This window comes from Tupaia chinensis, unplaced genomic scaffold (assembly GCF_000334495.1).
Source record: "Tupaia chinensis unplaced genomic scaffold, TupChi_1.0 Scaffold000567_1, whole genome shotgun sequence".
Lineage (NCBI taxonomy): Eukaryota > Metazoa > Chordata > Mammalia > Scandentia > Tupaiidae > Tupaia > Tupaia belangeri.
The window spans coordinates 2,816,569-2,830,856 of record NW_006160080.1 but is presented as its reverse complement, the minus strand read 5'-3'; the positions used below and the strand labels follow the sequence as shown (position 1 = coordinate 2,830,856).

Below are 14,288 nucleotides of genomic sequence, written 5' to 3'. Positions count from 1 at the left end.
AGCCATTATGCCAACTGCTGGTCCTGCCACTTGCAGAATCTTGAAGTGATGAATCATGTGCAATTCAACAAGTGATATATCTGGCCACACAGTGGATATATACGCTTTTTCTGTCCTGTATTAGGATAGAAAATCACCATTACCAGACACAAACTCTTAGTTAAAAGAGAGAACTTCTCTTTGTTAAAGTAAAATATACAACTATTGTGTATTTGAATTAAAATAATATGCTATTGCATTTAAGTACAATTGTGAAGTACTGAAGCTGGCAGGTGGCATGGTAGTTAGGGTGCTGGCCTCCCACGTGGCTGACTGCAGTTTGAGTACTAGACCTGCACAGATTGCTTTCTCACTTTTTCTTTCTCTCTTTCTGGTCAAACTAAAAAATAATAATAAATAAATAAAATCAAGTTTTTTTTTTTAAATGTGAAGTACTTTTTGATATAAAATAATAGACTATTTTCAAGTCAGAATGCAAAACTTAAAGGTGATTTATGCAGTTAAAGACTTTCCATCTTGCATGCTGACTAGACAATAAAGAGCTTTTTTTTGTTTGCTGTTTAAGTTTGAAAACTGTCTTTATAATAACATAGATTTAAAAAGAAAAAAACTACTTGTGCTGTTCTGTTAATCTCTTGTATGCATGATTTCCATCACTTATTTCAACATTTTCTTTAAAACACCAACAAATATATTTATGAACCTCTCTTAGCCTTGAATCTTAAAGGGTGGGGATATGATTAAACATTTCTTGCAGTTAGATTATTTTGTGACTAGGGACTATGTCTTTTCCCTTTTTTGTGAATAGTAGCTTAAAGTACATGTTTTAGTTTTACTTGTTAAATAATTTGAATTTCTTTTTTTATAATTATTTTAATTTTATTCATTCATTTATTTTATTTTGACCAGAGAGAGAGATGCAGAGAGAGAGAGAGAGGAAAAGTGAGAAAGCAAGCCACCAGGTTCAGGACTTGAATTATGGTTGGCCATGTGCGAGTGTCCACCCCCTTAACCACCATGCCACCTGCTGGTCCCAATAACTTGAATTTCTAAACTGAATTCTGGTACAACCTATATTCCTCGTTGTTCTTCTCCCTGACAAAACAAAACAAAACAGAACCCCTATAAGAGTAATCCATTTATACTAGGGCCATCCTTTTCTTTTTTTCTCCTCAAATGTCGACCCAACCTTAACGTACCTTACCTAATTTCTTATATGTTTGGTGGAATTCACCAGTGAACTTATCTAGGTGTAGTGTTTTCTGTTTTTTGAAGTTTACTAATTACTGGTTCAATTTCTTTAATAAATATAGACCTAATTAATGTGTTCATTTCTTGTGTTAATTTTTGGCAGATTGTGTCTTTCAAGGAATTGGTCTAGTTCATCTAGGTTACCAAATTTGTGAGCATAGAATTTTTCCAAATATTTCTCGCTATTATCCTTTTAATGTTTATGGGATCTATAGCGATGTTCCTTCTTTTACTGTTACTAGTAATTGGTGTCTTCTCTCTCTCTCTTGCTCTCTCTTTTTTCTTAGGTTAGCCTGGTTAGTGGCTTGTTGAGTTATTGATCTTAACAAAGAACCATATTTTGGTTTTAGTGACTTTTCTCTAGCAATTTCCTGTTTTCCATTTTACTGATTTCTGTTGCTCTATTTTTCATTACCTATTTTCTTCTGTTTAAATTATTCTTTTGTCTAGTTTTCAAAGGTCTAAGTTTATACTATTGATTTTCATACCTTCTTTTCTAATGTGATTCAGTGCTATAAATTTCCCTTTAAGAACCATTTTCACTACCTCTGATGAATTTTGATAAGCAATATTTTCATTTTGTTTTGGTTCAGTGTTTAAAATTTTTTTCTTGACATTTCTTTCTTGGAGAGGTTCCCCGCCCCGCTGTAGGGCACGTGCGCTCGCCAGACGGAGAGAGACATAGAGACAGAAAGCGAGAAATCTCCCCCCAGGGGGGAATGGTCACGCTGCAATCCCTTCCCCTCCATTCTCCTCTCGGGATCTTGGGCACGCACACACACACGTCCGGGGTGAGTTTTTAAGCCACTGGGTCCGGGACGCGAACCACGGTTGACTACGTGGGAGTCCAGCGACATAGCCATTACGCTAACTGCTGGTTCCCGACTTTTCTTTCTTGACCCATATGTTGAAGTATGTTGTTCAGTCTCCAAGTATATGGGGATTTTTCTAGTTATTGTTCTGTTACTCATTTCTCATGTAATTTGTCTGAGACCAGATATTGTGTGGTTTCTGTTCTTTTCAGTTCGTTAAGATGTATTTTATAGTCCTGGATATGGTTTATCTTGATGAATGTTCTGTGTGAGTTCGAGAAGAAATGTGTATTCGTCCTGCTGTTTTTGTATGATGTAGTCTCTGTATGTCAGTTATATCCAGTTAGTTGATGTAGTATTGAGTTTAACTATGTTATTACTGATTTTCTGCCTGTTGGATCTGTCCATTTCATAGTTTTTGTTTATGGAGAGGTTTTGCTATAGGGTGCGTGTCCTCGCCAGAGAGAGACAGAGAGACAGAAAGCGAGAAATAGCCACACTGCAGTGTGGGATCCTCTTGGGATCTTGGGCACGTATGCACATGCGCCTGGCCACCGGATTTAAGCCTGAGTTTAAGCCACCGGATCCACAGTTGAGTACATGGGAGTCCAGTGACGTAGCCATTATGCCATCTGCTGGTCCCTTGGATCTGTCCATTTCTGATGCAGTGGTGTTGAGGTCTCCAACTATAATAGTGGATTTATCTGTTTTCCTTGAAGTTTTGCCACCTTTTGCATCATATGTTTTGATGTTTTGTTAGATATGTGCACATTAAGGATCGATATATCTTGGAATATTGACCCCTTTTATCATTATATAATGCTCTCTTTATCCCTGATTACTTTCTTTACTCTGAAGTTGGCTCTGTCTTAAAATAATACAGCTCCTCCCATTTTCCTTTAAAAATTATCATTACTGTTTTATTTTACTTTTTAGCTTTTGTTGTAGGGTGTGTGCACTTGCCAGAGAGAGGGAACCTGAAAAATCACCTTCCCCCAGATGGCCACACCACAGTCCCTTCTCCATTGTCCTCTTAGGATTCTGGGTACTCATGCACACGCATACACCTGGTGTGATTTTCAAGGCACTGAATCTGGGACGGAAACCAGGCAGTCAGCCATGTGATATCCAGTGTTTTGTTTTGTTTTAGAGAGGTTTTTGCTATACGGTGTGTATGCTCCTTGGAGAGAGAGGGAGACAGAAAGTGAGAAATCACCCCCGGCGGGGATGGCCATGCTGCACTCCCTTCCCCTTCATTCTCCTTTCTGGATCTTGGACATGCATGCAGATGTTCCCGGAGTGAGTTTTAAGTCTCCAAGTCTGGGATTGAAACTGCAGTCAACTACATGGGAGTCCACCGAAGTAACCATTACACCATCTGCTGGTCCCAGAGATTGATCCAGTGTTTTAACCTCCAGGCCACCTGCTAGCCCCAGCTTCTTTCCCTTTTTACATGGATTCTTGTGTCCATTAAATATATTCTTGGGACCAGCAGATGGCATAGCTTTTATGTCAGTGGACTCACACATGGCCAACCGCCGTTCACGTCCCTGTCCTGGTGGCTTGAAACTCATGCTGGTTGTGTGTGCATGCCTTCCCAAGATCCCAGGAGGAGAAAGGAGGAGAAGGGATTGCAGCTTGGCCATCTCCCTTGGGGAGGTGATTTCTCACTTTCCCTCTCATCGTCTCTGTCCGTCTCTCTCTGGCGAGCACGTGTGCCCTAAAGGCCAAAACCTCTCAAAAATTTTTTCTCATGACCCCCTCCCAACCCAAGCATATCTTAGTATCTACTATTGCTGTTTCTTTCTATGTCATAAACAATTCTTACTAAAATACTTGACTCTTGAAGGATATATTTGTAAATTATGCTTCATATAAGGGACCGATATAAAAAATGTACAGGGAACTCAAGTAGCTTAGCCACACACACAAAAATGTTCAATTAAAAATTGGGTGAATGGGGGAACCAGCAGTTAGTGTAATGGCTATGTCACTGCCATGTAGTCGACCACGGTTCGCGTCCCGGACCTGGTGGCTTAAAACTCACGCCGGGTGTGTGTGTGTGCGTGCCCAAGATCCCTAGAGGAGAATGGAGGAGAAGGGATTGCGGCGTGACCATCCCCCCAGGGGGTGATTTCTCGCTTTCTGTCTCTATGTCTCTCTCTGTCTGTCTATAGCGAAAACCTCTCCAAAAAAAAAAAAATTGGGTGAATGGGGGCTGGCAGATGGCATGGTGGTTAAGGTGCTAGACTCCCACACGGCCAACTGTTGTTCAAGTCCTGCACCTGGAGACTTGCTTTCTCACTTTCTGTCTCTTTCTCTCTCTCGTTGTCACTCACTCATTCTCACTCTGTCCCTCTCTGGTCAAATTAAAATAAATAAATTAATTAAGTTAAATAAAAACAAGTTTTTAAAAATTGGGCAAATGAGCTGAACAGATAATTCTCCAAGGAAGACATGCAAGTGGCCCAAAAGCATGTGCAGAAATGCTCAATATGTCGTATCAGAAAGGCAATGCCAATCAAAACCATAATGAGATACCACTTAACCCCAATCAGAATGACTAAGATTTTTTTTAAAATAAAGAATGACAAGTGCAGTGAGGCTGCAGCAAAAAGAGAACCCTTCTACACTGTTAGCGAGAATGTAAATTAGTATAATCACTGTAGAAGACAATATGGAAGTTCCTAAAAAACCCACAAATAGAACAACCATATGACTCAGTAACCCCACTGCTGGGGTATTTACCCAAAGGATAGGAAAACACTTGCACATCTATGTTTTGCAACATTATTCACAATTGTTAAGACTCGGAATCAACCCAGCTGCCTAAGAACAGATGACTGGTTTGCAAAAATATGGCATATATACTGTGGAATGCTACTCAGCCATAAAAAATGATAAGACACTGTCATTTGGTACAAAGTGGGTAAATATGGAAGATTTTATGTTAAGTGAAGCAAGCCAGACTATGAAGGAGATGCATCATAAGTCCCTGCTCAGTATATACTGAATATTTGAAATCTATAAGCAGAAACTGAAAAATGAGAAGGCTCTCCTACCCGTCTGCCTTCTGTTGATAATATAGCATGAAGATCTTCACCAGATGCTGACCTTTAGATTTTCTAGTCTAATAAATCACAAATCAAAACTATTTTCTTAAAAACAAAAACTTTTGTAGTTCTTAAAAGTTTTATCATCATAGTCATGGTCCTTCCATCTCCACAACAAAGTGTAAGTATAAGTGGGCTTCTGAGCTAGGCCTCAGTTTGAACCCCTAGTATCTGTTCTTTTTTTAAAATTCAATGTTTTAAATTGAGGTATAACTCACATACCATACAATACACCCTTTTAAATTGTACAATTCAGTTGGTTTTAGTATATTCACAAGGTGGTTTACTATCACTGTTATCTAATTTTAGAAAATTTTCATCACCCCAGAAAGGAAGCCCCATACCCATACCCATGCATGCAGTCACTCCCCATTCCTTCTTCTTCCAGCCCCAGACAACTATTAATCTACTAATATTACCATTTTTATTCAAAGTAAAGAGATTAAAAATATCTGACTCTAACTGATTTTTAATGCTAATATTCTTCAGAAATATATTATGCTAAAAGGAAGCATTTCTTGACTTTTCCCCTTGTAGGAAATAACACCAGAAAAGGATACAATGGGACAGACAGTGAATGAAGGTAAGATTTACTTGTCTGAAGTGGTAATGTTTCTAATGATTCATTTGGAATAAATGTCTTCTGTTATATTGAACTGTTGAAATAAAGCCTTTTTTAAAAATCATAGGAGAATTAGAGCTTAGAATTGGAATTTTAGAACTGAATAGCTATTAAAGGTATTCTGTCTTAAGACAACTGGGGAAATGGGAACGCTGGTTATTTTATGATATTAAAGAAGTATGGTTAATATTTTAGGTATAATCATAGTATTATGTTTAAATTTTTAAAAATGAGTCTTTTAAAAAATTTTTATTAAATGTTATTTATTTATTCATTCATCTATTTTTAATTTGACAGAGGGAGACACAGAGAGAGAGAAAGAGAGGAAGTGAGAAAGCAAGCCACCAGGTCCAGGACTTGAACAGTGGTCAGTCTTGTGGGAGTGTCCAGCACCTTAACCACCATGCCACCTACTGGTCCCTAAAAATGAATCTTTTTAAAAATATACACTACAAGGAACCAGCACATGGTGTAATGGTTACGTTGCTGGACTTCCATGTAGTCTACCGCAGTTCAAGTCCAGGACCCGGCGGCTTAAAACTCATGCCAGGCACGGGTGTGTGTGTGCCCAAGATCCCAAGAAAAGACTGGATGAGAAGGGATTGCGGCATGGCTAGGGTCCCTGGAGGGTGATTTCTCGCTTTCTGTCCCTTGGGTGAATGCACTCACCCTATAGCAAAAATCTCTCCCTCTAAAAAAAAAAGAAAAAAAACCTATACTATATTAAGTGTGGATAAAATGATATATCTTAGATTTGGTGATGTCATAAGGTCCAGCACTATTTGAGCTCTTTAGCTTAGCACAGAGAAAAATCTGCCTACTCCATCAAATTGCAGTGTATTCTAGTGTCTCAGTAATGTTTTGGACTCTTAAAAACATCTACTATCTTTCTAGGGCTTGCTAATTTAAACATTGTAAGTATCAGCTCATTTTGGTTTATTGATGCATTCATTTTAGCTAGCACTTAAGAGTGTTCTGTATGACCAGATTCTGTTCTAGGTGCTGAGAATACAACAGTGAACAAGACAGACAAATAAATCCCTGCCCTTTTGGAGCTTTCATTTGAGTAGAGTGAGGCAGCTGATAAACTAAATATGAACAATTTATAAAGTGCATAGTATATTAGAAAGTGATAGTTCTATCTAGGAAATAAGGATATTATAAAATTAAAATTGACTTTTATTTTAAAATAGTTAGTTGTTTTTCTCCCTTTAAAAAAAATTAATTATTTATTTTACATTCATTCACTGTGTATCATTGCAGCATATAAAATTTCCCATCCACAATGTGCTGTATATTGGCTTAATCAAAGATAATACCATACATGCTATCTTCAACAGATAATTTTCCATTTTGTATTTCTTATAAATTTAATTTGTTTCCCTCCTAATTCCCTCCTTCTCACCCTCTTTCATTTCCCACCCTCCTCCCACACTGTCTCTGGTATCCACTATTGCTCTCCATGCTTTTATACCATCCAGCATTTCAGTTTCTGCTATAAAGTGCAGACATTTGGTATATATTAAGTGGAGACATACAGTGCCTTGCTTTTATAGTGTGGCTTGCTTCGCTTAGCAGTAAATCTTCCATATTCATCCACTTTTTATCAAATGCCTGGGTCTCATTGTTTCTTATGGCTGAGTATTATTCCATAGTGTATATGTACCACACTTTTCAATCCATTCATCTGTTTAACAATAGCTTATGTTAATGTTTAACATTTGGTTTGGTTCCATGTCTTAGCTATTGTTAATAATGTCACGATAAACATGGATGATGTGCAAGTGTTTTTCCGAATAAGTGCCTTCCTATCCTTTGGGTAGATACTCAGGAGTGGAATTGCTGGATCATACTGTTGGTGGGAATGTGAATTAGTACTGTCACTGTGGAAAACAGTATGGCGATTCCTCAGAGACCTATAAATAGAACTACCATATAATCCAGCTATTTTTCCCTTTTTTTAATTGCCAGGGGATGCATTCACTGGGTGATGGGGTGACAGAAAGCAACCCCTAGTGGAGCATGGTCACACTACAATCTATTCCCTACATTTCTTCATCCTTTTAGGATTTTAGGCATGCACACACACATGCTTAGTATGTTTTTAAATTTTCCAGGGGCCAGGATTCAAACCTTGGTTGGCCATATGGAATCCGGTTCCCAGTACATAGTACTTAACCACTGTGCTGTGTGTCTATTTTATTGTTTTTTTGAAGTCTTCTTTCAACTATTTCTGTGGCCTTCATGTATTGCTGATTAGTTTCTTTTTTCTTAGATTCGATGGATATCAAGAAGGAGGAAGAAGAAAAAACTTATTCAAGCACATCTTCTACACAAAATGGTAGGTTTTAAAATATAGTAGTTTAGTACAACAACTCAATGTTAAAATGAACTCTTTGTATTGCTTTTGGTACAGAATCTATATATTGGGCTGTTGGAAAAGTCAGGACTTATTTTTTTGTTTTTCTATGAAAAAAATGTGTCATGACTTTTCTGACAACCCAGTAATAGGCTCCTATAAATATAAAATTTAAGCAATAAGAAAGGTGTTATATTTTTGAAAGTTTTTCTTGGAAGTAAATTGGTATGGATTAAGTAAAAAGACAACTGTGTATTTCAGTGCAAATTTTTCCCAAAATATAGGTAACTCGTTATTAATTACCAGGTATTACCAATTTAAAATAATTTTATTATTAAAAACTTTTTTTCCTTATATTAAAATCAAAATTTCATTTTTCATGACAATTCAGTAATTAAGAGCTTAATTTTTCTTTTCTTTTTCCTTTTTTTTAAAAAAAAATTAAGGTTTTTGCTGTAGGGCTTGTGCGCTTGCTGAAGGGAAAGTGAGAAATCACCTCCCAGGGAGGATGGGCATGCCTCAATCCCTTCTCCTTCCAGGATTTTGGGCATGCATGTACACATGACTGGTGTTAATTTCAAACTGCTGGGTCCAGAGTTTCAACCACAGTCAACCATGAGAATTAAACTTCATATGAATTAATTTTATCTTCAGCACTTCTAACAAGTATTTTTCAATGTCTTGACAGTCAGGCTGGCACATTGAATTGAAGTGTTCAAGCCAGGCAGAGTACACTTTTCTGATCTCTTCTAGCGTTATAATACATCTATAAACTGGAGATGTACAGTACCTACCTTCTAAAGTTGTAAGAAGATTACACATAGTAAATGTAAATTGCTGGGGTTAGAAGAACTGTTACAGTAGTATTTAAATAAAGAAATTTTATAAAATGCATGCACATTCTCACTTTTAATATGGCCTATACTTTATCCCGTAAGATCCTTAAAGAAATGTGCTTCTGAGCTAATTATATTGTATTGTGAAGACTAAGAAAGAGAAGATTTTTTTGAGATCATAGATCGCTTTCTGTCTCTCTGTCTGTCTCTGTCTGTCTGGCGAGCACACACGCCCTATAGCAAAAACCTCTCCAGAAAAAAGAAAAAAGAGAAAGCATTGCAGCGGTGAAAGTCTGTCAGACCACACACCTAAACATCTTTAGCACCTCATGAAAAATAAGTAAAAACTTTCACATTAATGGGATGAAGTGCTGAAAACACCACGTTTCTTGAATAAGTTTATATTAGATGCAGATGAGTAGACTTTGTTGTTACTCCATAAGAATCCTCTAGTTGTTTCTATTGTCTGCATTTTTAGAATCATTATGCTGTAGACTTCATTACATTGTGATGTTCTGGGTTTTAATTTATATCAGAGCCATTATTATCAGGAAGTTGTCAAATTTTTTATTTCAGTGCTGGTAATCAAATATATTGAATAGATTGGAAAGTTTGAATCTACTCTTGGGCAGTATTTTTTAATGACGTACAAAACTAAAACTCACTTTATTCCTGAAAGTGCATATATTGTATATAGTGAAAAAAACCAACAATAACCCTATTTTGTATATGTTTTCTCTAGATGAGTTCCAGTGGGACAAGTATTTGCAGGAGACTGGATCTTTCAGTGCTCCTTCAGAATGCTTCAGACAGGTATGCCAGAATTCTGTAGATGCTATATATATTAATATAAACTTGTTAATTATAACTTATTTACAGGTGTCTCTGTGATTGTAAGGTTCTGGTGGTATGAGGAGATAATGGGATTGTGGTAGTACCACTTAGGAGCCACATGGTCTCTTCATTTAGTCATTAAGAATTTATTGTGTCAGGTATACTAAGCCCTTAGGATTGCTCACCTGGAGGGAAAGACAGACATACAAATAAATAATTATGAGAAGAATGATAACTCTATTTTGGGAGGGTTCAGAGAAAATTAGAGATGATTAGAATAAGGGTAAGAATATTCCAGGCAAAGAAGCCAAAGTATATGAGTGTGTAACAATCTGGGTACTGAGTGATGGCATAGGCTTGCTAGAGCACAAAATGCTTAGAGATGATAATGTGGGAGTACCATTAAAGGTGTGACAGTGTTTAAACTGTGCTGGAGAACTGGACTTTCTCATAGACAGTGGTAAGGTGCTGGTTGACTTAAAGAGAATAGCCAAATCAAATTCTTATTTTAGAAATAAGAATATGGATGTGTTCTAAAGGCCATTTTTAGATTGTTTGGGAAGTTGGTAGATGAAGAAGATAGGTATGGGCGGCATTTTTATGCTGCACAGCAAAGCAAGGAATTTGGAGATATTTTCCTTGAGCCCTATAGGTCTGACCTCACTTACCATCTGCTGTGACTGTCACTTAAAATTTTTCTTCAGGTATTCTGGTCTCATAACTTGACCATGTGTTTTTATTATAGTTAATTCATCATAACAATTTTTTCTTATACATATATAGTCTAAGATTCCACCTGTTAATGACTTCAAAGCTGGAATGAAATTGGAAGCCCGTGATCCTCGCAATATTAGTTCAGTATGTATTGCTACAGTAGTTGGAGTTACTGGGGCCAGGATACGTCTACGGCTGGATGGTAGTGACAATAAAAATGATTTTTGGAGACTTGTTGATTCATCAGACATACACCCTGTTGGGACTTGTGAAAAGGATGGAGACTTACTTCAACCTCCATTGGGTAAGGATAACAATTTTTAAAATAACATATTCTTGCTAATGTGATATTCAGTATAAACAGCATTAAGTGGTCTTTAAATTTTTTTTTTTCCTCATGGCATTGTTGCAAATAAATGGTCAGGTGGTTACTACGTAGAATGTATGATGAGAGAGGAACTCCATACCAAGTTTTTGCTGAAATATACATTTGGCATATGTGTGCTGAAGGTTCCTCACTCTAAGGCAAGACTCACACTAAGTCTTTAGACTTGAAATGTCAAAAGCAGATCTACTAGATTGATTACATGCGCAGATTCAAAAATCCTTATTGGGAAGAAGTTTGTAATTTGATACAAGTCACATCCTCTCTCTAAATTATTTGCTGAGCCATTCAGCTTTTTGTTGGGATGGGGGTGAGCATAGGGGAAGGGTATGATTTAACATCTAGGCTCTGGTTTCAAACTTTGAATTTCATTACACCTATAGTGGGAAGAAATTAGAATGAGAGTGGTAGGAGTCCATACCTTTAGGTCTTTGTAAAGGAGGAGAGGATGGAACCTTTTAACAGAGGTTTTAAGGGACCAGCAGGTAGCGTAATGGCTATGTCGCTGGACTCCCATGTAGTCCACTGCGGTTCGAGTCCTGGACCTCGTGGCTTAAACTCATGCCAGGTTCTTGTGCGTGCGTGCCCAAGATCCCAAGAGGAGAATGGAGAAGGGATTGTGGCATGACTATCCCCCCTGGGGGGTGATTTCTTGCTTTCTGTCTCTCTGTCTGGCAAGCGCACACACCCTATAGCAAAAATCTCTCAAAAAAAAAAAAAAAACCAAAAACACAAAGGTTTTAAGGTACAAAGTATTTTATTCAGCTTTGGCCAAGTTTTTAAAAGGTAAAAAGGAGATTACTCTAATTTTGGGCAAAATATTTTTTTAAAAATTTTAAGCATACCATAATACTCTGTAGAAAGTAAGTGGTTTAATGTGGTTGATCTGTAATTTACTGAGTAAATGGTAGGTATTGGTTTTTATGTGGTTCATAATAACCCTGAAAAGGAAATTCTTTATTATAAAGTACAATGAAAGAATGGATTTTTTTTGCCTCCTATTAAATACCAAAAATTCTCCAAGAACCACAAATTTAGGAACTTAATAATAGCCACTCTTTTTTTTTTTGGTAAGACTTATTTATTTAAAAAAAAATTTTAAGGAGCTTTTTGCTCTTTTGTGTGGGTGTGTTCACTGGAGGTACCGAGAGAGAGAGAGACAGACAGACAGACAGACAGAGACAGAAAGCAAGAAATCACCCCCTGAGGGGATGGCCACGCCACAATCTTTCATTCTCTTCTCGAGATTTTTGGCACACATGCACACGCACCCAGGATGAGTTTTAAGTTGCTGGGTCTGGCACTCAAACTGTGGTTGACTACGTGGGAGTCCACTGACAATGATTATGCCATCTGCTGGTCACTATTTAAATTTTTTTGTCTTTAGTAGCAATATTATTGTTGTTTAATTTGCTATAGGGCACACATGCTAACCAGAGAGAGACAGAGACGGAAAGTGAGAGAGCAAGTTGCCAAGTCTGGGACTTGAACCGCAGTCGTGCATGTGGGAGTCCAGTGCCTTTAACTGCCAAGCCACATTGTAGCCCCAATAACCACTCTTTTAGTAGTATCTTTTTTTATACTGTCCTTGCTCTAATTATTCATTTTAACTAATTTGGTTTAAAACATTTTTAAAAATTTGTCAGAGGTATCTTATCCCATGATTTAGGGCATGTGTGTTTTTGCTCTTTTCCCTTTATTTCTTCATTGTATTCACATTTTTGTTGTTCATTTTATTTCTTAAACCATACAGAATTCTGTACTAGCAGTAAGTACAAACCTGGGACTTAGTGCTTCCATGTTTGGATTTTATTTCTCTGGTGCAGTGGTAACATGTTTTTGCATTTTGTTTAAGGAAAATGCAACTACAGGTTGAGGACTCCCTAATCTGAAAATCTAAAATTCAAAACTTTTCAAATGCTGATTTGGAAAATTCCATATCTAACCCTGTGATGAATTGTAGTGAAAACACTACAATGCAAACATATTATATAAAATACCTTCAGGATATGCACATAAAGTGAATATGAAACAAATGAAGTTTGTGTTTAGACTTAATATATTAGACCCTAATATATTAGACTCAAATATATTAGACTGTAATGTATTTTGTTATATATATTCATATATTTCAATATTCACAAAAATTAGAAATCCAGATCACTTCTGATCTCAAGCATTTTGGATAAGGGATACTCAGCCTGTATTATAATTGTCAAAATTTTAAATACATAGCTTTATTATAGTTATTGTTTTCTTTTCTTTTTTTTTTTTTTTGAGTTTTTTTTTTTTTTTTCTATTGGGTGCATGCGCTTGCCAGAAAGACAGAGAGATAGAAAGCAAGAAATAACGCCCCAGGGGGGATGGCCACACCGCAATCCCTTCTCCTCCATTCTCCTCTCGGGATCTTGGACGGGCACGCACGCATACATGCCCGGCATGAATCGACCATGGTTTGAGTCCCGCTGTGAGTCTAAGCCACCAGTTCCGGGACTCGAACTGCGGTTGGCTACGTGGGAGTCCAGTGACATAGCCATTACAGTAACTGCTGGTCCCCAGACTTCCTAATGTTATAAATTAGTTTTTATGTGTTTGTGAACTTTTTTTATGTGTACTTTAATCTACTTTTGGCTTTAATCAATGTTTGACTTCAGGCAATTTTGAAATGAAAATAAATATTACATTCAGAAAAATCTTGGTGTGTGATGGAATAGGGTAAGAAGAGCGTTAAGAGAAAGGCATAAGTACCTGAGAATGATTCTTATACAATAGCCTCCAAGGAATTCTGGAGAGATATAATAGGTAGTGGAAAGTTTTTATTAGATGTAGTAGGAAACTATTAGATATCAATAATAATATTAATTTATTATATGGTAGTGGAAAGTTTTTATTAGATGTAGTAGGAAACTATTAGATATCAATAATAATATTAATTTATTATATGGGATTCCATAACAAACCATACCCCTCCTCCTGTTTGTTCTCCTAGCAGCAATTATTTTCATAGTCAGATTAAGAGAGTTTTGGTACAGGATTATTAGAGTATGACTTTTTGTTTGTTTATAGAGACATTTTTGCTATAGGGTGCATGCACTCACCAGACAGACAGAAAGTAAGAAATTACCCCTCAGGGGGATGGCCATGCCACAGTCCCTTCTCCTCCATTTTCCTCTCAGAATTTTGGGCATGCACACACATGTACCCTATGTACGTTTGAAGCTACCAGGTCCAGGACTCAATCTACAGTCGACTACATTGGAGTCTGGCGACGTAACCATTGGACCATTCGCTGGTCCCTAGAGCATGATTTTCTATTTTACATTTTTGGACATTTTGTCCTGATGATGGACTTATTGCCAGTG

The 14,288-nt window shown here is 37.1% G+C and overlaps 1 protein-coding gene across 1 annotated transcript in view; it reads left to right on the top strand.

Annotated features, from left to right (window-relative positions):
- SCML2 (Scm polycomb group protein like 2) overlaps positions 1-14,288 on the top strand; it is a gene marked incomplete in the record, with an annotated part of 76,589 nt that overhangs the window by 9,200 nt on the left and 53,101 nt on the right. Inside the window, 4 exon segments of the mRNA XM_027775473.1 lie at positions 5,714-5,759; positions 8,074-8,139; positions 9,736-9,806; positions 10,611-10,845. Of these exon segments, the coding sequence (XP_027631274.1) occupies positions 5,714-5,759; positions 8,074-8,139; positions 9,736-9,806; positions 10,611-10,845 (418 nt within the window).